Source organism: Gossypium hirsutum, chromosome D09 (genome assembly GCF_007990345.1).
Source record: "Gossypium hirsutum isolate 1008001.06 chromosome D09, Gossypium_hirsutum_v2.1, whole genome shotgun sequence".
NCBI lineage: Eukaryota > Viridiplantae > Streptophyta > Magnoliopsida > Malvales > Malvaceae > Gossypium > Gossypium hirsutum.
Window position 1 is genome coordinate 52,696,700 of NC_053445.1, and position 22,791 is coordinate 52,719,490.

The 22,791-nt window shown below is 32.0% G+C and overlaps 4 protein-coding genes across 4 annotated transcripts; all 4 read left to right on the plus strand.

Annotated features, from left to right (window-relative positions):
* Positions 1–896: 896 nt before the first annotated feature.
* On the plus strand, positions 897–2,062 carry LOC107919650 (ethylene-responsive transcription factor ERF096). Its single transcript, XM_016849067.2, has one exon. It carries the CDS (start codon positions 1,137–1,139, stop codon positions 1,539–1,541), a length of 405 nt encoding a protein of 134 aa, XP_016704556.1. The 5' UTR covers positions 897–1,136; the 3' UTR covers positions 1,542–2,062.
* Positions 2,063–3,720: 1,658 nt separating this feature from the next.
* Positions 3,721–4,128, plus strand: LOC107929068 (ethylene-responsive transcription factor ERF096). Its single transcript, XM_041100264.1, has one exon. The coding sequence runs from the start codon at positions 3,721–3,723 to the stop codon at positions 4,126–4,128; it is 408 nt and encodes a 135-aa protein (XP_040956198.1).
* A 1,782-nt stretch (positions 4,129–5,910) lies between these two features.
* LOC107929099 (ethylene-responsive transcription factor ERF096) lies at positions 5,911–6,309 on the plus strand. Its single transcript, XM_016860430.1, has one exon. It carries the CDS (start codon positions 5,911–5,913, stop codon positions 6,307–6,309), a length of 399 nt encoding a protein of 132 aa, XP_016715919.1.
* Positions 6,310–16,449: 10,140 nt separating this feature from the next.
* LOC107929098 (ethylene-responsive transcription factor ERF096) lies at positions 16,450–16,848 on the plus strand. Its single transcript, XM_016860429.2, has one exon. The coding sequence runs from the start codon at positions 16,450–16,452 to the stop codon at positions 16,846–16,848; it is 399 nt and encodes a 132-aa protein (XP_016715918.2).
* The last annotated feature ends 5,943 nt before the right edge of the window (positions 16,849–22,791 follow it).

Sequence of the window (22,791 nt, forward strand, 5' to 3'; positions counted from 1 at the left end):
TAAAAATTTAAGTTATAAAAAAATTAAAATAAAATAGATTAAAAATATTCTCTGTTGAATAATAAGTAGTTGTTATCTACTTATCATTTTTCATATTTTTTTATGAAAATGAATGATGAAATTATTTTTATTATAAATATAAAAAATTAAATTGTTAAAAATTAGTGTTAAACTAATTATCAAACAACGCGTTAATCTACCATGTCACTAAACTATTAGAGTACACACTAATTAATATCTAAATGACGTCATTTAAACCCTATCTCACGTGTAATGAAGTTGACAAGTTCTTTTGTGAAATTAAGCCATCCATTTTTAACTTATTATTTGTTGATAAATATTTATATACATAAAAATAATTTATATTATAATTTATAATTTTTTAACAAATTTTATATAAAATTTTTGGTTGTGTTTGAGTCTTAAATAATATTTTTGAATTGTTTTATTTGAAATGTATATAAAAGTATATACAGATAAAAGTAGCATTATAAATATATTTTAATAATTTCACAATTAAGTCGATGTCGAGTTGACTCGTGACATCAAATTCAGTCATCCATTTTATCGAAGTATAGATATGGATACACACGTATACCTATTATTAAGCTCCTGATTAAGTTGGTGTTACACGATTACTAAATTAGAAAATTATTAAAATATTATTATTTTACAAAATAAATTATATTTTTAAGGATAATTTTATTATTTTATATTATTTATATAAATTAATAAACAATATACAATAAAATTTCAACAACTTCAACATTTATAATTTTCTCATTAAACTTTTTTTATAAATATATTCATCCAGCATAACGGTACATCTAGAATAAATGTATGCCGAAAAGTGTAGAAGAAAAAAAAGGGTTTCTAAAAGCTCCGTAGCCATCCACCTTGACCATTCGGATACATTGGATATGTAGCAAAATTTAATTTAAAGCTTATCGAAGTTTCTGATAAGCACGTGGAAACAACTTTCAGCCAAGGATATACTTTCTTATGATTTAATTTTTTGTAGGGACCCTAAAAATTCTTGCCAAACTTGACAATTAATCCACCTTTTCTCAATCCATGTATAAAATTCTGTTCCTCCCCTCGCCACTCACACATATCAGCCATGCAGATTATAGACAATGGAGGGGAAATCCACGGGTAAAGAAGGTACCAGAAGCGAGCCGGCTCGATACCGGGGCGTACGTAGGCGGCCTTGGGGGAAATTTGCTGCAGAGATACGCGATTCCAACCGACAGGGAACTCGTGTTTGGCTCGGGACGTTTAATACCGCAGAGGAGGCTGCTCGAGCTTATGATAGAGCCGCTTATGCCATGAGGGGTCATTTAGCGATTCTTAATTTTCCTCATGAGTATCCTATGGGTTGCGGCGATGCTAATGCTTACTGTCGGTCGTCTTCCCCTGGTTCCTCATCTTCATCTTCGTCGATGGAGAGAGGCAAACAGGTGTTCGAACTAGAGTATTTGGATGGTAATTTGCTTGAAGAACTTCTTGAAATTGAAGAGAAAAAGAAGAAGAAAATGTGACGGCATCTTAATTTTTAACTGGTCAAGTATCTTGATTCTCACTTTTGGATAACTAACTAAAGCATATTACTTTCATGGACATATATATATAATATTACACCAATAGTCAACACATTAAATACAGTGAAAGGCTCTAGTTTCTGAAATGTACCTGGGAATATATTCACTATCTAAATTATAAATAATTATAGACTATATGCACCAAACATATTATCATATGTGTAATGTTGTAATAGGCCAATTTTGGCCTGGGCCCAAATTACCAAAATAAAACAAAAATCCAAACTTATAAATAAATAGTCCAAAATTACATGTCCATTATAGTCCAAGTTTTTACCAAAACCCTAGCTTCCCTAACCCTCTTCAGCTGCCGCTTCTCCCACGCACGCCACCACCGCTGCACGCCATCTTCACGCGTCTGACACCTGCAAAAACTGAATGCAACAACAAAAAGAAACACGCGAGCAACAATGGTAGTAAATAGCAAAAAGACAAAGAATAGAAACAAACGGTCTTGTATCCTGCTATAAAGTCCAAAACTTCATCTTTGTAATTTTTTACGCACACTAGTAAATCAAAAAGCAGAACAGATGTTTAAAAAGGTGTTGGTTTTGATCTTTTCTTGGTTTCTTTTCGTTTTCTCGTTTCTTTTTTTTTTTACAAATCTATTTTAATAAAAAAGGCATAGAATAAAAAGAAAAAGTCTAAAAGGGGCATACCTGAGGGTTGCGCTCCACCGTCGTGGATGTCTGAGGTAGCCACCTCCGATGAAAGGTGGTCGGAAGTCGAGGGGTCCTTTGCTTGCCTGGGCATTCTCGTTTGATTATTGGAAGTTTCGGCTTCAAAACGGGCTTAGGGAGGTTGAAACGGTCGAAATGGCCTCTTTTTTGGACTCCAGCCGCCGTACACGCTATCAATTGCATTAAGATTGAAATTTGAAATTTGAAAAGTATAGGGACTGAAAATGATTTAATTGGAGAAAATGGACTAATCTACACCTTCACGTATAATACATGACTAAAAATTGAATTTAACCAAATGAATTTAATTGCTATTATTTAGGCCAAGATTAAAATTTCAAATTAAAAAAAAAGTATATTTACTAAAATTTACTAATTCAAAAAATATAAAAACTAAAACTTTTTAAACAACCAAAACTTGCTTGAGCACCAACATAACAATCCATCACAAAAATTTCACTAAACATTTGGAATTTGATTGGGGTAGTGTTTTTTCAAGTTACTTGATTTTTTCTAATGACTTCAAATCTAAAATATTAAAAACAACATAAAATTTAATGATTTTACTTAAAAAATAAGTTTAACTAAGTATGAATTTGATTTTAAAATGAATATCAATTAAACACAAATAATGGAAGCGGAGTGTGTATTTATCACAACTATCCCAGCATCCATCTTTCTGATAAAAAAATGTCGATCGATGAAAAATCTATAAAATAGTTTAAATTTTCCAATCACATTCATTTGGAATTATACCCTTTACTACCCCTAGAAGGTTCTCCAGCACAAAAATCAGATTCTCGTTAAAGCTGCCTTAATTCACAAGCCCAAGTTGTGAACATATTCAACTTGTTTTTTTCTTTGTTCTAGCACAAGCCATGTATCATGATTTAGACTCTACGAGCCTCTTAAGAGAAGTGGTCTATCTCATAAGGGAACCATGACAGTCCATTACAAACCAAGTTTTTTTGTATTTTTCGTCGCTAAACACGAACAAGAAGAGGAGGTTGTGGTCGAGGTCAAAATCGTGAACCTTAAATTGTGCTAATTTAAAATTGAAAATCAAACGGGAAAATTGAATTTTAAGAGCATTTTATAATTACGAGTATATATATATATATGTTTCAATAGGTTGAAGATATTATTAATTACATAAGCAAGAATAAGAATTTTGTTGCATCACTATAATTCAAGAACCTTATAAAAGGAAAAATAATTCATAAATTGGCCATAAGGATAAATTGTAAAGCTTAATCGAAGTTTCTGATAAGCACGTGTAAACAAATTTCTCAGCCATGGATTCCTTCACGTGTTTAATTTATGTAGGGACCCTTAAAGTGCTGCCTCTTTCCCAGTCCATATAAAATGCTATTTCCCCACTCGCATATATCAACCATGCACAAAATATATACAAACAGCTTGAGCTTTTAAGTTTGGCAATGGAAGGTAATCATAAGGCCAAGGATGACAAGGAAGGCAGCGGAGGCGGGATGACTCGATACCGAGGCGTACGTGGTCGACCTTGGGGGACGTTTGGGGCTGAGATACGCGACCCCAACCAGCAAGGAGCTCGCGTTTGGCTGGGGACATTTAACACCGCCGAGGAGGCTGCTCGAGCTTATGATAGAGCTGCTTATGCCATGAGAGGTCAATTTGCAATTCTTAATTTCCCGCACGAGTATCCAATGGGTAGCGGCGGTGGCGCTGCTGCTAATGCTACCACTTCGGCCGGTTCCTCCTCTTCAGCAATGGAAAGAGGCAAACAGGTGTTGGAAGTAGAGTATTTGGATGATAAATTGCTTGAAGAACTTCTTGAAATTGAAGAGAAAAAGAAGAAGAAAATGTGACGGAGGGTGGATACGGTGACAATTGTTAAGAACAGTACTGTTGCAGTGGCATCTTTAAGTTAATTGGTCAACTATCTTCAATGTCAAAGACACTATAAATCATAAAATTGACCTAAAAAATCTAAATAGTAAAAAAAAAAAAACCTTTAATTTCTGTAAGGTAGCTGCAAATATATTGTCACTGCCTACTTATATTATAAATAAAAAGGGTAAACTACACTTAATTATTAGTAAATATTTTTTTATTACTCAATTATAAAAAATTACAAAAATAATTATAATAATTCAAATATCTTTTTTGATCACCATTCAGATCAAACTCTCAACTTCCTAACATTCAAATAATAGTCAAACTATCTTCTTTTAATTCTATTCCTTGGGAACTCATATCCCGAGCAAATAACAAAAGGCAGCATAAGCTTCTACTGTAAAGCACATGCTCTCATCATCGCACTTGAATGATCAGGAATTAGAACACTCACTAAATTGCTTGAAACTCGCATCAAAATTAACTTTGTAACTACCATAAACAGGAAGAGATCAAAAATCTCGACGGCGAAAGTCTCTTAGAAAGAGATAAACTTAAACATTCCATATCCCATAATTTTTTTTAAAAAAAAAGAGTATTTTATAAAATTCACTATTTCTGAAATTGATTTAAACTTCCTTTCATGAAGAAATGGAACCACATTTTTTTTATCAAACCAAACGTGAAAATTAGTACATATATATATTTCACTATGTTGAAGATATTAATTGCAGAGGCAAGAATAAGAATTTTGCATCACTCTAATTCAAGATCCTTCATATAGGATATATGGGATTTATGGGTTATATATTTTACTATATCATCTGTATACATACATTAAAGAAAAAAAAGATTAAAAGAAGCACTTGGTTATGTAATGTCTAACGATTCTCGTGGCCTTCGGATTGCATATATCTCACACTACTACCTTTGCCAATTTTCTCACATGCACAATGATGGAAGATTAATTTTTAAGAATATTCTGAATATTATGTTAGACCAAACATTCTTTATATATATCATGATCTTAGATCACCTTCTCGACGTCATTGGGACAATTGAACATACAATATTTTTTTTAAAAATTACACACACAAAAAAACTGCAACTCAATGACAGTAAAAAGAATTATTATAATTAAACTAAAAATACAAACGTTTTCAATGACAGCACTTAAAATGAGGTATAGGAATGAATTAGATTAAACTCAAGTTGAAGCCAACAATTTTAAATACATCAAACATGTAAGTAACTCAAGGCTTGATCTTATTAGTTCATATAATTTGGCTTTGATGGAATTGAGTCAGGTTTGGAAATGTGTTAGTTTATGTTGTGTAATGTAATTTGATTTAAATTTTTAATTTGGAATAATGATGTCACATCAATTTATCGTTACAATGTTAATGATTTAGTGATCAAAATATTATAAATTAATAATGTTAATGATCATTTGGTAATAAATCAAAATTCAGTAATCAAAATATAATTTAAAAAATATGTAAGTGACCATTTCTTTAGTTTACCCTAGGATAATTTGGAAAGAAAATAATTTAACCCTAATAGAAGTTTCTGTTAAGCACGTGAATAAAATTCTCAGCCATGGATTCCTTCATGTGTTTAATTTATGAAGGGACGCCAAAGTGGTGCCAAACTTTAAAAATTCCCTTTTTCCAATCCATATAAATTGCTATTTCCCCACTCACATGTATCAGCCATGCACAAAATACAATCAGCTTGAGCTTTTAAGTTTGGCAATGGAGGGTAACTATAAGGGCAAGGAAGGCAGCGGAGGCGGGACGACTCGATACCGGGGCGTACGTAGTCGGCCTTGGGGGACATTTGGGGCCGAGATACGCGACCCCAACCAGCAAGGAGCTCGTGTTTGGCTTGGAACATTTAACACCGCCGAGGAGGCTGCTCGAGCTTATGATAGAGCAGCTTATTCCATGAGAGGTGAATTTGCGATTCTTAATTTCCCGGACGAGTATCCCATGGGTGCTAACGCTTACCGCCGTTCGTCTTCAACCGGCTCATCGTCATCTTCTTCTTCAGCAAGGGAGAGGGGGAAACAGGTGTTCGAAATAGAGTATGTGGATGATAATTTGCTTGAAGAACTTCTTGGAATTGACGAGAAAAAGAAGAAGAAAACTTGAAGGGATGAATGGTGACAATTCATGGGCTACATTAAGAACAGTACTGTTCTATTGGCATCATAATTTAACTAGTCAAGTCAAGTATCTTCAATGTCTGGTTTCTTGATTTTGTCTTTTGATGACTAATAAAAACACTTTATTGAGAAATATATTTTCAATATCTAAAATATAAATTGTCTAGACAATATTTTATAAAAATAGGATAAAAATATCATGGAGACCCTTGTGCTAGGAATAGATTGCATTTTGTCCTCTTCACTCTAAAAATATTAAATTAGTCCTTATACATAAGATCAAAGAGCAAACAGGCTCTTTTGCTAAAAACTCCATCCATTTTTATTGTTAAGTGCTAACATGGCTGATGGAGCAACTAGATAGTGACACTTGACATGCCACGTGTACCTCATATTGACATGGAAGAACTAATACAAGCAAAATGGATGGGACTTTTTAACAGAAAAAATGGATGGAATTTTTTACAGAACGACTAGTTTACTATTTGATCTAATGTATAAGGTTTAATGTGTCTAGTTTTTAAGTAGAGAAAACAAAAAGTGATGTAACGCTTAATACAGAAATCTTCATGGTACTTTTACCCAATTATCTCACAAATACAAGGCAATCAAAATTTGCTTGGATACTGAATAATTACAAATATTTTTCCATACATTAAAAATAACAGTTGAGACCATATAACATATTCACATATGATTTTTAATATATTTGATTTAGTTTATATTTATACTAAAATATATAAAAACTATTAAGAGGTAAAATAGTAATTTAAAAAATATTACTTTGAGAAGATACGAGGATCGCACAATCAAGATAATGGAGCACATAATTAAAGTTAACTTGAAAGTAAGACCAACTATTTTTGAATAACAGAAGAGTAGAAACTTTTAGTAATCTAAATGACAAAGTGAGAAAAGAAAAGACTATCCCTTAAATACGTTGAGCAACGGAACCAAAAAAATGATTGTCGTCGAGGGAGAGTTCATGTTAAGCAAGAAGCATGTGTAGCCTGATTCATTACTTTTGCTATCTACAGTAAAAGCACATATCAGTAATTCATCAAACTCTCGACTTTTCAACTTTCCAATAACAGTCAAACTATCGTTTTATAATCTGAGCAAATGCATATGAAAAATGGGTCACGTGTCAGGCACATGCTCCTATTATCGTGCCTGATTGAACCACATTATTTTTATGAAAACCAAACGTGAAAATTTATTAAAAGGATGAGTATATATTTTGATATGTTGAAGATATTAATGGCATAGGCAAGAATAAGAATTTTGCATCACTCTAGTTCAAAATCCTTGGCATAGGATATATGGGAGATATACATACATTAGAGAAAAAAAGATTAAAACAGCTTTTAGGAAGCACTAAGTTTTGTAATGTCTAACATTTGATTCTCGTGGTTTTGGTTTTGCATATATCTCACACAACCTTTGCTAATTTTCTCACATGCACAATGATGGAAGATAAATTTTAAAGAATATTCTGAATATTATATGTCATGATCTTACATCATCTTCTTAATGTCATTGGGACAATTGAACATGCACTGTTTTAATAATAACTTCAACTCGATGGTAGTAAAAAGAATTACTATATTTAAACTCAAATTTCAAATGCATTCAATTACATCACTTAAAATGAACTCTATGAATGAATTAGAACAATTTTATATACATCAAACATGTAAGTAACTCAAGCCTTGATCTTGTTAGTTCATGTAATTTGGTTTGGTCAGATTGAGTCAGGCTAACTAAAATTTGCACATGGAATGTTGATATAACATGTGATATCAGTTTTGTTTTTACATCGTTAACGGTTCAATGATTAAAATATTATAAATCGATATATTAAAGTTCATTGACCAAAACGACTCTAAAGTTAAATTAGAAAGAAAAAGAATTAAAGTGGTGACCCGCATAGGACAATTGCACATGGTGAGTAGAGTTGTTCATGAGAGGGTTTGGGTAAAAATATTATGCTCGAAAAATGAGTTTGAGCAAAAAAAATTAGGCTTATTTAAAATATAGATTGGTTTCGGACTTGAATATTCAAGGCTTGAGCCTAGCCTGTTGTTAAGTTTTTATTGTTCTATATTATGTTATTTTTATATATTATGTAATTTATAACACATAAAATTTAAATCTATATTAGTATATAAAAAAATATTAAGATGATTATATATAAAATTTTAATAAATGAAAAATATATAAATTTATTAAATATTGAATTAAAAATAATATAAATATATTTTCAAAAAAAAATTTAAAAATAATATGAGTTGGCCTAAATGAGTTTGAAGTAGCTATTCGAAAATATGGGCAAAATTGGGAAAACGTTTAGACTCATATTTGGACCGGGCTTGGACAAACATTAAATGTATTAATATCATACTTCAGCCCAACCCAACCTATAAACACCTCTAATAGTGTGAGAGACTCAAACGTAAATAATCAATAACCAAATATCTCAACTTTTAACAACCGGGAAAGAATTCACCGCCGTATGGCTGACCGACAATTGTACAAGCCCAATTTGCCCGGGCCCACTACCCAAAATTTCAGGCCCAAACCTAAATCTAACCCTAGTAGCCCACTAAGCCCAAAACATTTCAAAAAAAAATGAAACCCTAGCCTACTGCCTAACCCTAGCCGCCTCTTCTAACCCCTCTGCTACCGCCGCCGTCGTCACATCATCAGCACAAGTGGTGCACCTGCCCTCTGCCACGCCGCACCTGCTCCACCTGCAAGAGAAAGAAAAACACGCAAACAGAAATAGAAAGAAGAAACAAAGACAGAATCGGCTATAAAATAGCCCAAAAACAAATTGTAATGGGGTTCTTTTTTTTTTTAAGATTTTGTAGAACATTTTAACAAGAAAATACAAAACAGATTCAAAAACAAACAAATAGATTCACTCAAAGGTGGTTTTCAGTTTATATTTCTTTTTCTTTTATTACTCATTTACTTTTATCTTTATTTTATTTTTTTTCTCTAAAAAAAAAACAGTTCATATACGTACAAATATACAAAGAGAAAAATATAAAAAAATAAAAAATACACCTTTTTGAGAAATTTTTTTTGAAGAGGAGATAAAATGAAGTTTTTTGAAATTTTTTTGATTTAAATAGGGGAGCAAAACGGTGCCGTTTTGCTCAGCCTTTCAAAACTCCAAAACGGCACCGTTTTAAGGCCGACCCGGTCCGACCGACCCACGTGTAACCCGACCCGCCTGAAGGATTCGTGTGTTTTCGACGGAAGGGCTAATTTCACTTTTAGCCATTCCGCTTTTTAATGCTTTTTTTAATTGAGTTTTTACTTTTTTAAATTTTACCTTGCAATTTGTTTCGTTTATATTTTGGTCCTATTCAAACGACGCCGTTTTAGAGGAGAAGGGAAAATTTCCCTTCCAGTCCCTCTATGTTATTCGCGTATTCAATATAGTTCTTCCTTTTTATTTATTTACAGATTTAAGCCCCGAATCTTGTTTTAATGTTTAATTTAATCCTTTTGTTATTTTGTTTATTTTCTTAACAAATTTGATATTATTACTGCTATTATTAGTTATTATTGTAATTATTTTCTCATTTATTTTTTTAAAATTTGAAATCTTTGTTATATATGTAAACATACGTGCGTTTTTATGATATATATGTATATATACATATGCATATTTTTATATATATACTTTTATATTTTATAATAATATTTACACATACCTACATACATGTCTATATATATATATTTCATTTTCATAAATATACATATATATTAGAGGTGCTCATGGGCCGGGCTGGGCCCAGAAAAAAATTTCGGCCCTGCCCGAAATATGGGCCTAGAATTTTTGCCCAGGCCCGGCCCGGAAAAAAATTCATAAGCCTGGGCCCGGCTCGTTTTTTAAATAAATACCAAAAATTTATTTTAAAAATTAAAACAAAAATTAAAAAAGTGTTTTAAAAATATTTTAAAATTAAAAAAGTATTTTAAAAGTATTTTTAAAAAATAAAATTATTTTAAAATTAAAAAAAAGTATTTTAAAAGTATTTTAAAATTAAAAAAATAAAAATATTTATTATTCGGGCCGGGCCGAGCCCGGGCCCGGGCAAAAAAAGTGGTGCCCGAGCCCGGCCCGTTTTTTAATCGGGCCTCGTTTTTTTGCCCAAGCTCATATTTCGGGCCTATATTTTTACCCAAACCCTCCCATATTTCGGACGGGCCGTCGGGCCGGGCCACCTGACCCATGAGCACCTCTAATATATATATACTTACATATTCTTTATACTTTCAAAATATATATTTTGTTTATATTCTTTATATTTTATAATTCATATATTTACCTACATGTATATACTTTTCATATTTGATGATTGTTTTATACGTATATATGCATGTATATACATACTTACATATATTTTCATGTATAATAGTTTTAAATATGTGTACATGCATATGTTTTTCATGTTCATTATTATATATATATACATTTTTTATACTGTTATAATTTTGTTAATTTTGTTAATTTATTTATTTACATGTCTATTAATGTTATTTGTCTTGCTTTAGTTTTTATCTGTTTATCATTTGTTATTGTGCCTGCATGGTTGTTTTATTTTATTTTATTGGTCTTATTATTTATTTATCTTTTGTTTTGCTCGTGTTATTTTACTTACATTATCATCATTATCATTATTTTACATCCATTTTTACTCGGGTTTGTCAAAAAACGGAAGAATTTCAAATTAAAAGCAATACTCGATATTTGGGATCTTCGAGAGAATTGAGCCCTAACGTATTGGGTTCCGATATTCTTTGTTGAATCTAAATAATCGAGAATGCTCTTCAAAACAAAAACATAAATAAAAAGCTCATTATCGAGAATTCAATATGTTGTGTCCTAATGCATTGGATATGACACGTTGTTTTCTTGAGACGAGGATTTTTCTAAAAAATGCAATATTCAATGTTTAATCTTTTGAGAAGTTATGCCCTAACGTATTAGGTTGCATTTTTTTTACATGACGTTAACAATTGAATCCCCTTTTAAATTTTATTGTGCAAGTTTTTAGACAAGCTCATTTCTGAAGAGGTAAAATATCGTGCCCTAACGCATTGGGTGTGATATTTTCTCTTTCTGAAACTAGAGGGTCTTAACGAGTAACTTGATTTATATAAGTTTTCTTTAAAAAAAAATAAGGATCGTATTTTAAAATTCTTCAAAGTTTTCAATTTTCGATATTAAGACATTAACTAATCAACTAGGTATCAATTTTAGGCGTTACGAGGGTGCTAATCCTTCCTCGTACGTAACCGACTCCCAAACCCGTTTTTCTGAATTTCGTGGACCAAAACCGTTGTTTTAATAAAATTAAATTGTTTGTTAAAAACAACTACTTTTACGAGGTGACCCGATCACACCTCATCAAAAAAGATTGGTGGCGACTCCCTTTTTTTGTTTTCGTTTTTAAATCCAAGTCGACCCCGTTTTATCAAAAAAATGGTGTCAACAACAATTACTAGTGATTCCGGATTCATGCAGGCAAGTTGCAGCCTACAATCCGAACTGAGGACGGGTTTTTGGAGTTAGCTCACCCTCGTGGGATCTTGACCCTTTGTCCCGTCCATTGTAGCACGTGTGTCGCCAAGGCATAAAGGGCATGATGACTTGACGTCATCCTCACCTTCCTCCGACTTATCACCGGCAGTCTACTCAGGGTTCCAAACTCAGCGGTGGCAACGCCAAGGTGTGATTCACAAAATAGAACAACTTTTAAGAAGCACTTGGTTTTGTAATCCCTAACCTCTGATTCTAGTGGCCTTTGGTTTGCATATAGGGTCACACAACCTTTGCCAATTTTGTCACATGCACAATGATGGAAGATAAATATTGAAGAATATTCATAATATTATGTAGGCCAAACATTCTTTATATCATGATTAGAGGTAACCTTCTTAACGTCATCGGGACAATAGTAAAAAGAATTACATATGTAATTCCTAACTTTGAGAGGCAACTTTTCTGAGAGTGACGAGCATGGCTCTGCTAAAAAGAATCAGAAATAGTTGAAGTCAAGAATGGTTAGGGGTCTTGGGGTGACGAAGAAATAAAAGGAAAATAAAAAGAAAAGTTAAAAAGAAACTAAAAGAAAAAGAAACAAATTTTTTAACGTTAACCCATCAAAATTATATAGTTTCACCTCGATCTCTTTTTTTTTTTAAATTCAGCTTCACTCCCGTATAGCGTTCTCCTCGATGATAAGTGGACTTGTAACAAAAACTCAAAATTTAAAACTTTTTTTTCTTCTAATGTATTGTATAGTTTTATCTATAAAACTGAAGCCCTTAAATCGGAGTTAAAGATATCTTTCTTTTTGTTACAATAGCAATGGTACCAACTGAAGTAAGACTCAATTCATAATTCAAATCACTTTTTTTTAAGAAAATTAAATGTGAAAATTGATTTTTTAGAGCATTTTATTAAATAATAAGTATATATATTTCATTATGTTTGTCGAAACCACTTTTTTGAAAAACAAAAATTTAATTATAGACTTATTAAAAATGAAAATGAAAATTGGGAGTCGCCACCAATTAATTTATTGTGGTGTGATCGGATCACCTTGAAAATAATTTTAGGTCTGCGAATTTTTGAGAAAACAGATTCGGGAGTCGATTACGCACGAGGAAGGGTTAGCACCCTCGTGACGCCCAAAATTTGTACCGATTTGATTGTTTAATATCTTAATGTCGAAATTTTGAAAAGATTTTAAAATACGATCCTTTTGCTTTGAATGAATTGGAAGATAAGGCTCATTTATTTTAAAGAAATAAATTGTTACACTCAGTAAGTTAGAGTGCAACATTTCAAATCCTCAAAATTAAGCTTATCCTTTGATTTTTAAAACCTATGCATTTTGAGAAGGATATCCGATTATTTGGGTCCAATGAGAAAATCAAAACCCAATAAGTTAGGATTCGATTTCACAAAATTCCTAAATATCGAACATTGCCTTTTATTTTTAGAATCCTCGTCTCGAGAAAATAACATGTCATATCCAATGCGTTAGGACATAATGTGTCGAATTCCCGAGAATGAGTTTTTATTTGAAATTTGTATGTTTTTAAAAATCTCGATTATTTAGATTCAATGAGAAAAATAAAAACCCAATACGTTAGGGCTCAATTCTCCCGAGGATTCCAAATTTCGGGTATTACCTTTATTTTAAAAACGAGATAACAAAATGTCATATCCAGTAGGTTAGGATCCAATATTTTGGAATCTTAAGAACTTTATTTTTAAAAACATATGGTTTAAATAAAATGAACACTTGATTATCTAAATGTATCGAAAAAAAAATTGAAGCCCAGTAAGTTAGGGCACAACTTTCTCGAGAACTATGAATACCAAGCCTTTTTAGAAATTATGAAATAGAATGATTGTAGTGCTTTGATGAAACACAATTCTTACAAGCAAAATAATTGAATAGCAATATGTAAAGCAGACGATAAATAGCAAACCAAATTTACAATATGGAGCAACCAAGCATATAATACATCAACATTAATGATCAAGTATCTAATAAATTAATAATCAATTTTCTAAGATTCCTCATGACAAATAAAAAAATAAAAAATAATTAATATGAAGATTTAAAAACAATTTGATAATAGAACTAAAAAACAAATTAAACGTTTAAAGGAATTCTAATGAAGAAGTTGTAAAAATGAATAAATCTTATATGCATATTTTAATCCAAGTAAATAAAACTTAATGTAAACAATAATATATTAATAATCGATTATAATAATAATTTATTAAATTTTAAGCTATATTAATAGTAGATTTAAAACTATCCAAATTAAATAGTGAACTAATATTAATTTTTCAAAAATAATATATCAAAATAAGATTTATTATGTTAAAAATCAGGTGCTAAACAAACTAATAAAAGACCAATTTTAAAAAAGGATAAAAAGCACAAATTCGGACTAAATTGATGACTGATTAAACTCTATAGGACTAGAACAGCAATTAAACGCAAAGTTTGAATGCTCAAATCTGAATAGTGAGAACGATGCCGTTTTAAATAAGGATCGAAATGAAATCTAAATCAAATATGCTGTACAAATTGAAAAATAAAGAAAAATCCAATTAAAATCTCCCCAAAATGAAAGGGACCTGATGAGCAAATAGACCAGTTAATCCAACATGCACGGATCCTACCCGGACCGGGTCACCGCTCGGATTTGGTCCTCGAAACGACGCCGTTTCAAAGCCATCGTATTGGCTCCAAACGACGACGTTTTATCCTGCTCAGAAACACTTCTCGTGAAACCCTACGAAACTTTAAGGTTTCTGCGCCGTTTTGACGAATCGTCATTTTCAAGGACCGCCGACCCTCGCCTCAACTCCGATGGCCACAGAGAGGGCAAGAATCCGGCCTCCAGGTACGCCCCTACTTTCTAATCTCTCCTCTTTTTATCTTTTGTTGAACGAACAAAAACCCAAAACACAGAAAAAGATTAAAAGCCAAGAACAACGAAAAAACGAAGCGAAAGTTTAAATCACCTTTCGGACTCTTTTTTTTTTATTTCTTTGAATGCTTTTCTGTATATAATATGCGTGTCTGTGTGTGTTGATATCATGTGTCCGTTTACAGATTCTGAAAAATGGCTTTATAGCCGAAAAATGAAAATTACAAAAGAAAATGTATTTTGCTCTCTTTTCCTATTTTTCTTTTTGCTGTTCTTTTTTTGTTCGTCTTCTGTTGCTTTGTTTGTTTGTGTCTGCTGCAGGTACGGCCGTACGGAGGAGTGTGGCATGGAGGCGCGGTGACGTGGAGGCTCGCGTGAATCTGGCTCGGAGGCGCTACACGCGTGCAAGCGCAACACGTGCGAGGAGGAGACCTGGCTCTGCTGCGGCGGCTGAGGCCGAATGTTGCTGCCTAGGGTTTCTGATGTTTAGGAAAGTCTGGGGCTAGGTGATTTGGGCTGAGGTTAGGTGTTGGGCTAATTGGGTTGGGGATATTGGGCTAGGCTAATTGGGTTTAGTTACTGTAATCTGGGCTTAGTGTTTGTAAAAAAAAAACTGGACGTTTATTTACTGGACTTTTATATTTTCATGGTTTATTTTATTTGTATTTTTGGCCCGGGCAAATTGGACCAATTACAATGTTTTGTTGAAGATATTAATTGCATGGGCAAAAGAGTACGGATTTTTCATCAGTCAAATTCAAGATCCTTTTCATAGGAAATGTGGGATTTATGGTATTTATATATATCAACTATATACATACATCAGAAGAAAAAGAATTAAAAAAAAAAACTTTTCAGAAGCACTTAGTTTTGTAATGTCTAACCTTTGATTCTCGTGGCCTGTAGTTTGCATATATCTCACACAACCTTTGCCAAATTTGTCACATGCACAATGATGGAAGATAAATTTTAAAGAATATTCTGAATATTATGTAGGCCAAACATTCTTTATATATCATGATCATAGGTCACTTTCTTAACGTCATTGAGACAATAATAAAAAGAATTGCATATGTAATTCCCGACTTTGAGAGGCAACTTTGCCCAGAGTAACAAGCATGCATGACACTGCTAAATAAAATAAGTCATAGTTGAAGTCAGGAAAGGTTAGGGGTCTTCGGGTGACGAAGAAATAAAAGGAAAAAAATGTAAGTTAAAAAAAATAAAAGAAAATTTTAAATTATTAAAAACAGTATAGAAATTATTTGTGTAATTTACCCTCAAATTTTTATTTGAAATGATGATATAAAGTGTCATATCATCTTGTTGTTAATATATATTATAAATTGATAAAATTAATGATAATTTACTAATAACTTAGAGTTAGATAACCAAAACTTAATTTATAAGCTATAGGGTAAATTAGAAAGCAAAAAGAAATAAAGCTTAATGGAAGTTTCTGAGAAGCACGTGGAAACAATTCTCAGTCATGGATTCCTTCATGTGTTTAATTTATGTAGGGACCCAAAAAGGTGTTGCCAAACTTTAAGAATGCCCTTTTTCCAATCCATATAAAATGCTACTTCCCCACTCACATATCAGCCATGCACAAAATACAAACAGCTTTAGCTTTTAAGTTTTGGCAATGGAGGGCAACTATAACAGCAAGAAAGGCAGCGGAGTCGAGATGACTCGATACCGGGGAGTACGTAGTCGGCCTTGGGGAACGTTTGGGGCCGAGATACGCGACCCCAACCAACAAGGAGCTCGTGTTTGGCTCGGGACATTTAACACCGCCGAGGAGGCTGCTCGAGCTTATGATAGAGCCGCTTATGCCATGAGAGGTCAGTTTGCCATTCTTAATTTCCCGCACGAGTATCCCATGGGTGCTAACGCTTACCACCGTTCCTCTTCGACCGGTTCATCGTCATCTTCTTCTTCTTCAACAATGGAAAGAGGCAAACAGGTGTTCGAAATAGAGTATTTGGATGATAATTTGCTTGAAGAACTTCTTGAAATCGAAGAGAGGAGCAAGAAAATGTGAAGGGATGGATATGGTGACAATAAGAACAGTACTGTTCCATAATGGCATCTTAATTTAACTTCTCAAGTATCCTGATTTTTCCCTTTTGATAACTAATTAAAAGCACTTTATTTTCATGGGTCAAGAATCAAGATCATATATATTGTCTCATGCCATTTTTCTAGAATGTAACAGGATTTATATTGTCACTACCTCTATTATAAATAATATAAATAATACTAGTTTATGGCACATTAAAATGATAAAATTAAGATTGTGAAGATTAAAATTAAATTATTAATTTTTTTGTATTTTTTAAAATAATATAATTTAATAATATTTCTAAACTTAATCTTTTTTAATCCAGAATGCTATTTCAATAAAACCCTTCCAACAATAATAAATTTGGGATTCAAACTCAGTCTAAAATATCTCCAACCATTTTTTATTGTATTTTGATGTTAATGGTTAAACGTTATAGAAACTATGGACATATATATGTTGCAACTTGCGGCAAGGGACATATCCCTATTGCAAGGTGCAATTTTTCAAGTAATTTATTGGTACTATTTATGATACAAGGGGCGGGAATATTTGTGATTCGATGATTACCTAAAGCAATTTGTACAATCAAAGATATTATTATGAAATTTTATCATATTCACAATTAAGGATGCAAGAAATCAAATAGATAAATTCTGATTATGCGTAAGTTGTTGTAGATTTTTTTTTAAATTAGAATTCAGAATTTAATCTAATAATTAAATCTGATTTCACTATTAACGTAAGTTGTGAATTTAATCTATATTTCCTATTTTTGATTATTTTTAGTGTTTAAATTTTTAAAATTTTTAGTTTTGAATTTTTAGTTATGACTCAAATGACATCCGTCAAAATTTATTAATTAAAATGGCGTGACATTTTTGTGAGTATTACGTAGAAATAGTAAGTTGATTTGCACATTTATATATGAGACAATATATTTACCGTGCATCTCAAATTTTTTTAACTTTCGCATTGTATAAAATATTAAGTTATGACTAATTACTCAGTGTTATCTAATTTGACTAACTATTTAATTTTCGATATTCGTAAAGTTTTGAAATAAAATTCATAATTAAACTTATGACATTTAATCATACCCCGATCCTTAGAATAGAATGAGTGTGTTCAAACTCACATTTTTATAACGATGAAATAATAACAATTATCAAATTAAGACTCGTATATGGAGCATATATATCACTATGTTGAATGGAATTTAATTAGTAATCCACTAATTCAAGATCCTTCAACGAGGATATATGGTGCAACCTTTAAGAAGCACTTAATTTTGTAACTTGTCGCCTTTGATACCAGTTGCCTTGCATAATTTTACCTTCTTTGCCATTTTATCATCACAGGAACAATGATGATAAAAGATAAATTTTAAATCAAGATTCTGAATAATATCTTGACTTACATCATGATCTGAGATAATTTTGTTAACGTCATTGGACCAATTGGATATGCAATTTTTAAATAATAAAAAATGCCTCTACTCAAATGATATGGTGGATAGAGTTACATATCCAATGGGGTTAATTTATATTAATCATACGATTAAACTAAATTAAACATGAGTTTATATAATATTAAGAGATAAGTTAATAGTTTTTAGCATACACAAATCATCTCTTAAGTATTTGTATGTACAAATAGTAAAAATTAGATGGTTGAGTCTGATCTTGGAGATTTGCTAAAACTTTTAAAATTATTAATAATCGTATGAATTTGTTAAAAAAATCTTAAAATTATTTATATTTTTAGAGAATTAAATAGTTGGGATGATGCACTCGCTAAATCTGGTATTAGTTGCATTAGTTCTTATTTATCAATAAAATTGTGGTTGGGCAAAAAATTAAAAACAAAAAAAACCATATATATGCTCTTATGTGCATATATTATTTCCTTTTAGATTAATAATAACTCATTTTATATATACATAATGTAGGAATAATTGGAACCTACATAAAAACATGCTAATGGCCTCTCAAATCAAGACTTGGGACCAACTTTGATATAAAACTAGCTATACATTACATGCTAATGGCACTTAATTACCATGCAAAAGGTACTTATTTTCTCAAGGGCTATAGTGTAAGTAAGCCCTCAATTTCCATTTTTGAAGAAGGTGAGATTTATGGTTTATGTTCATGTGGATGCTTATGATGAGGTCGTCTCATAACATTTGGAAAATGTGGGTCATGTGAAACATCGTCATTATCCGTACGTAATAAGCGTCTAGGAGGAGATTTAACAAATCGTTGTAGGATCAGTGGTTGAGCCTCTCGTGGTTTCTCGACGTAAAACGAATCGTGTGGTTTGTTCTTCGTATGTAATTTAGCTGGTTTGTTTTTTTTCTCATCATCATTGTCGTCTTCTTCTTCTTCTAGTAATCTTGCTGGTGGATTGTTTCCTTCGTCGTCACTAGGTGGTTTCTCACCGGCGAATGGACTCTCTTCCTCGACGTCTGCTTGTAGTAATCGTTTCTCGCCGATGACCCCAATGCCTGCTAGTAATCTTTCTGGAGGACTATCTCCTTCGTCACTAGGTGGTTTCTCGCCGGCGAATGGACTCTCTTCCTCAACGTCTTGTAGTAATCGTTCCTCACGGATGAGCTCAATGTCTTTTAGTAATCTTTCTGGGGGATTATCTCCTTCATCACTAGGTGGTTTCTCGCCGGCGAATGGACTTTCTTCCTCGACGTCTGCTTGTAGTAACCGTTTTTCACCCATGACCTCAATGTCTTTTAGTAATCTTTCTGGAGGATTGTCTCCTTCGTCACTAGGTGGTTTCTCGCCGGCAAATGGACTCTTTTCCTCAACGTCTTGTAGTTTTCGTTTCTCACCGATGACCTTAATGTCTTTTAGTAATCTTTCCGGAGGATTGTCTCCTTCGTCACTAGGTGGTTTCTCGCCGGCGAATGGACTTTCTTCCTCAACATCTTGTAGTTTTCGTTTCTCACCGATGACCTCAATGTCTTTTAGTAATCTTTCTGGAGGATTGTCTCCTTCGTCACTAGGCGGTTTCTCGCCGGCGAATGGACTCTCTTCCTCGACATCTGCTTGTAGTTTTCGTTTTCGTTTCTCACCGATGACCTCAATTTCTTTTAGTAATCTTTCTGGGGGCTTATCTCCTTCGTCACTAGGTGGTTTCTCACCAGCAAACGGACTTTCTTCCAATAATCTTCCTGGCTCCCCTCCCTCATCACTAGGTGGTTTCTCACCGGCGAACGGACTCTCTTCCTCAACATCCTCTCCTAATAACCGTTTCCCACCGGTGAATGGGTTCTTACCCTCACCGTCCTCTCTTACAACTAAAATCCGCCGCCGAGAAGGATCACGATGCTGGAATAGTGGGTTTTGCTCATAAGCTAAAGTGGGAATAAGGTTGAAAACAAGCACTGTTCCAAGAAAAACCAAACACAAGCAAACTTTAGACATCATTGTTATGTTTTGCAATATAGCAAAAGCGGAAGAGTTGATTCCCTTTTATAATGGATGAAAAGGCGTTGAAGCCATGATTTTTACCACACATATGCATGCAATGTTACATTTGGACCTTGCTTTTTGGATGGTCCCGTAGGACACGCCTATCCCATTAACTTGAGATTTCAAAGGCCATAGGGAGACTAATTTAGGGTTCTCAAATTTAATGCCTTTCACTTCCACTTTTATCACATGGGCTACCATTTTTATTTTCAAAATCGGGGCCATTTTTTAAATTAAAAAATTATGTTGAAGTCGAAGGCTATCAAAATATGATTCGTATTTAATATATATATTTTAATTTGAAATTTTAACTTTTATCGGATTATACAACATTTTAATTTTTTTTTATTTTAATTAGATATTTTTTATTTTTATAAGATTTTATAATATGCATCTTATTTAATCTTATAAAAAATAATATAATATAAATGTTATTTAATATTTTCGATTGGATAAATTAGTTGGAGTCACAATTTTTATTTTTTCAAAGTTGAATTCATGTATTAAAATTTTAAATGAAATTGGGGTCGAGATGAGTTGAGATTGGGAGGTATAAAATCACGTCAAAGAAAAAAAAAACCACCCAAATTTCTTTATCTGCAATTTAATTTTTTTAATTATTTCATCATTAATCATAAATTCTTTAAAGATATTAACTAATAAATGATTTTTTTAAGTATTAAATGTTAATTATGTTCAAAGTGGGTCTTATTTGATATTTTTAATACTATAGAGACTAAATTAATATATTTAATAATAGATTAATTAAATGATACGGTCATTACCATGTGTTTATGTGGCGGGCTTAGAACTTTCGTCTCGTGTTTCGTGCAACTTTAGACGATTCGTTCATTCCAAATTTGTCTATGTCAGCCTAACCACCGCAAGTGAGAATTCATTTAAAATTCCTCCAATGCACCAATTTATATAGTAGAAGCAATTATGCCAAATAAAGCTACAAAAGAACAACAGAAAACCACAAAAAAGAATACGCAAGAGGTGTTTGAGTAAATGCTCTCAATATGCTCTTATTCATCAATAATAAAGAGACAACGGATGATTTACAAGTAAGGGGAGGCTCTCTATTTATAGTTGAGCTCCCCCAAATCTTACGGTTTAGATTAAATTACATCGATGGACGAGATTAGTCTATCCATTAAACCATGGGATTTACAAGATACACAATATCAAATCTAATATAATATTTACAAGATATGATTCTTATCAATATTTTAAGATTAGTTCCCATAATTATCAAGGTAGTCTATGTTGTCATATCTTCATCATTTGGCCATCCAGGCTTCTCCAACAGTTCTTTGAATCGAACCAATTCTCGTAGACTAAATGATCCCCATCTAATTGATAGACCTCCATGGGACTCATCTTGTGCGATGGTCATGAGCTTTGCACTTTGGCCCGTGACACTTTCATCTAGTATTATATATTATTATAGATATTTTTCTAAAAAGTATTATAGATATATTTTTTACACTATATAAATTATGTAATATATAACAACAAAATAAAATAACAAAAAAAGGTTGAGTTGAGCTAATATTGGACTTTAAATGTTCGACGCCGAGCTTAAATAATATTTTAAATGGGCTTAATTTTATTGTACAAGTTTCATTCAAAATTTTCTAAATATTCAACAAAACTTGGATCCTAAATGGATAATTCTATTCTTAAATAGGTCTAAATTGGAGGTGTAATGGTTGAATTTAAGTTTGATCAACTAAATTTGAAATCACAATTGTTTAGAATTATTTATTTTTTAAGGTAAACTACAACCAAGGTTACTAAATTATAAATAAGCTTACATTTTGGTCTTTAAATTTTAAAAAATTACAAAATGGTCACTAAATTATTCGAAAGTTTTCATTTAAGTCATTGAAGTATTCAAAATTTTTTATTGAAGTCACTGAGCTATTAAGTTTTTTTTTTAAAGTTCGACTAGTGAGCTCAAAGTGACAATTCAAATATTGGTATGATAGATCAATACCCACTGACAAGTAAAAAAATATATCTAGGTCAAAGTCGATCTGACGATCAATATCGAAGATCAGAGAAGAAAATTGTTTGGATTTTGATTCATAAATTTGTGATGTTAAAAATTGTTTCTTGAAAAAAATTAAATTGTAAAAGAGAAGGAGAATAAGAGCTTTCGATTGGTGTAGGCGATGCGACCGGAGAAGACTATACAACAACAATTTTAATAGTCTGGTTATTTAAATGAAAACTTTTAAATTGTTCAATGGCCATTTTGTTACCTTTTAAAGTTGTGTGGCTAAAATGTAAACTTACAATAGTTTAATGATCTTTGGTATAATTTACTCTTTTTTTATTATTAAATTTGAGTTATTATAATTTAACATTCAAAAATTTCAAATTTATTTTTTAAGTAAATTATATTATAATATTTTAAAATAAA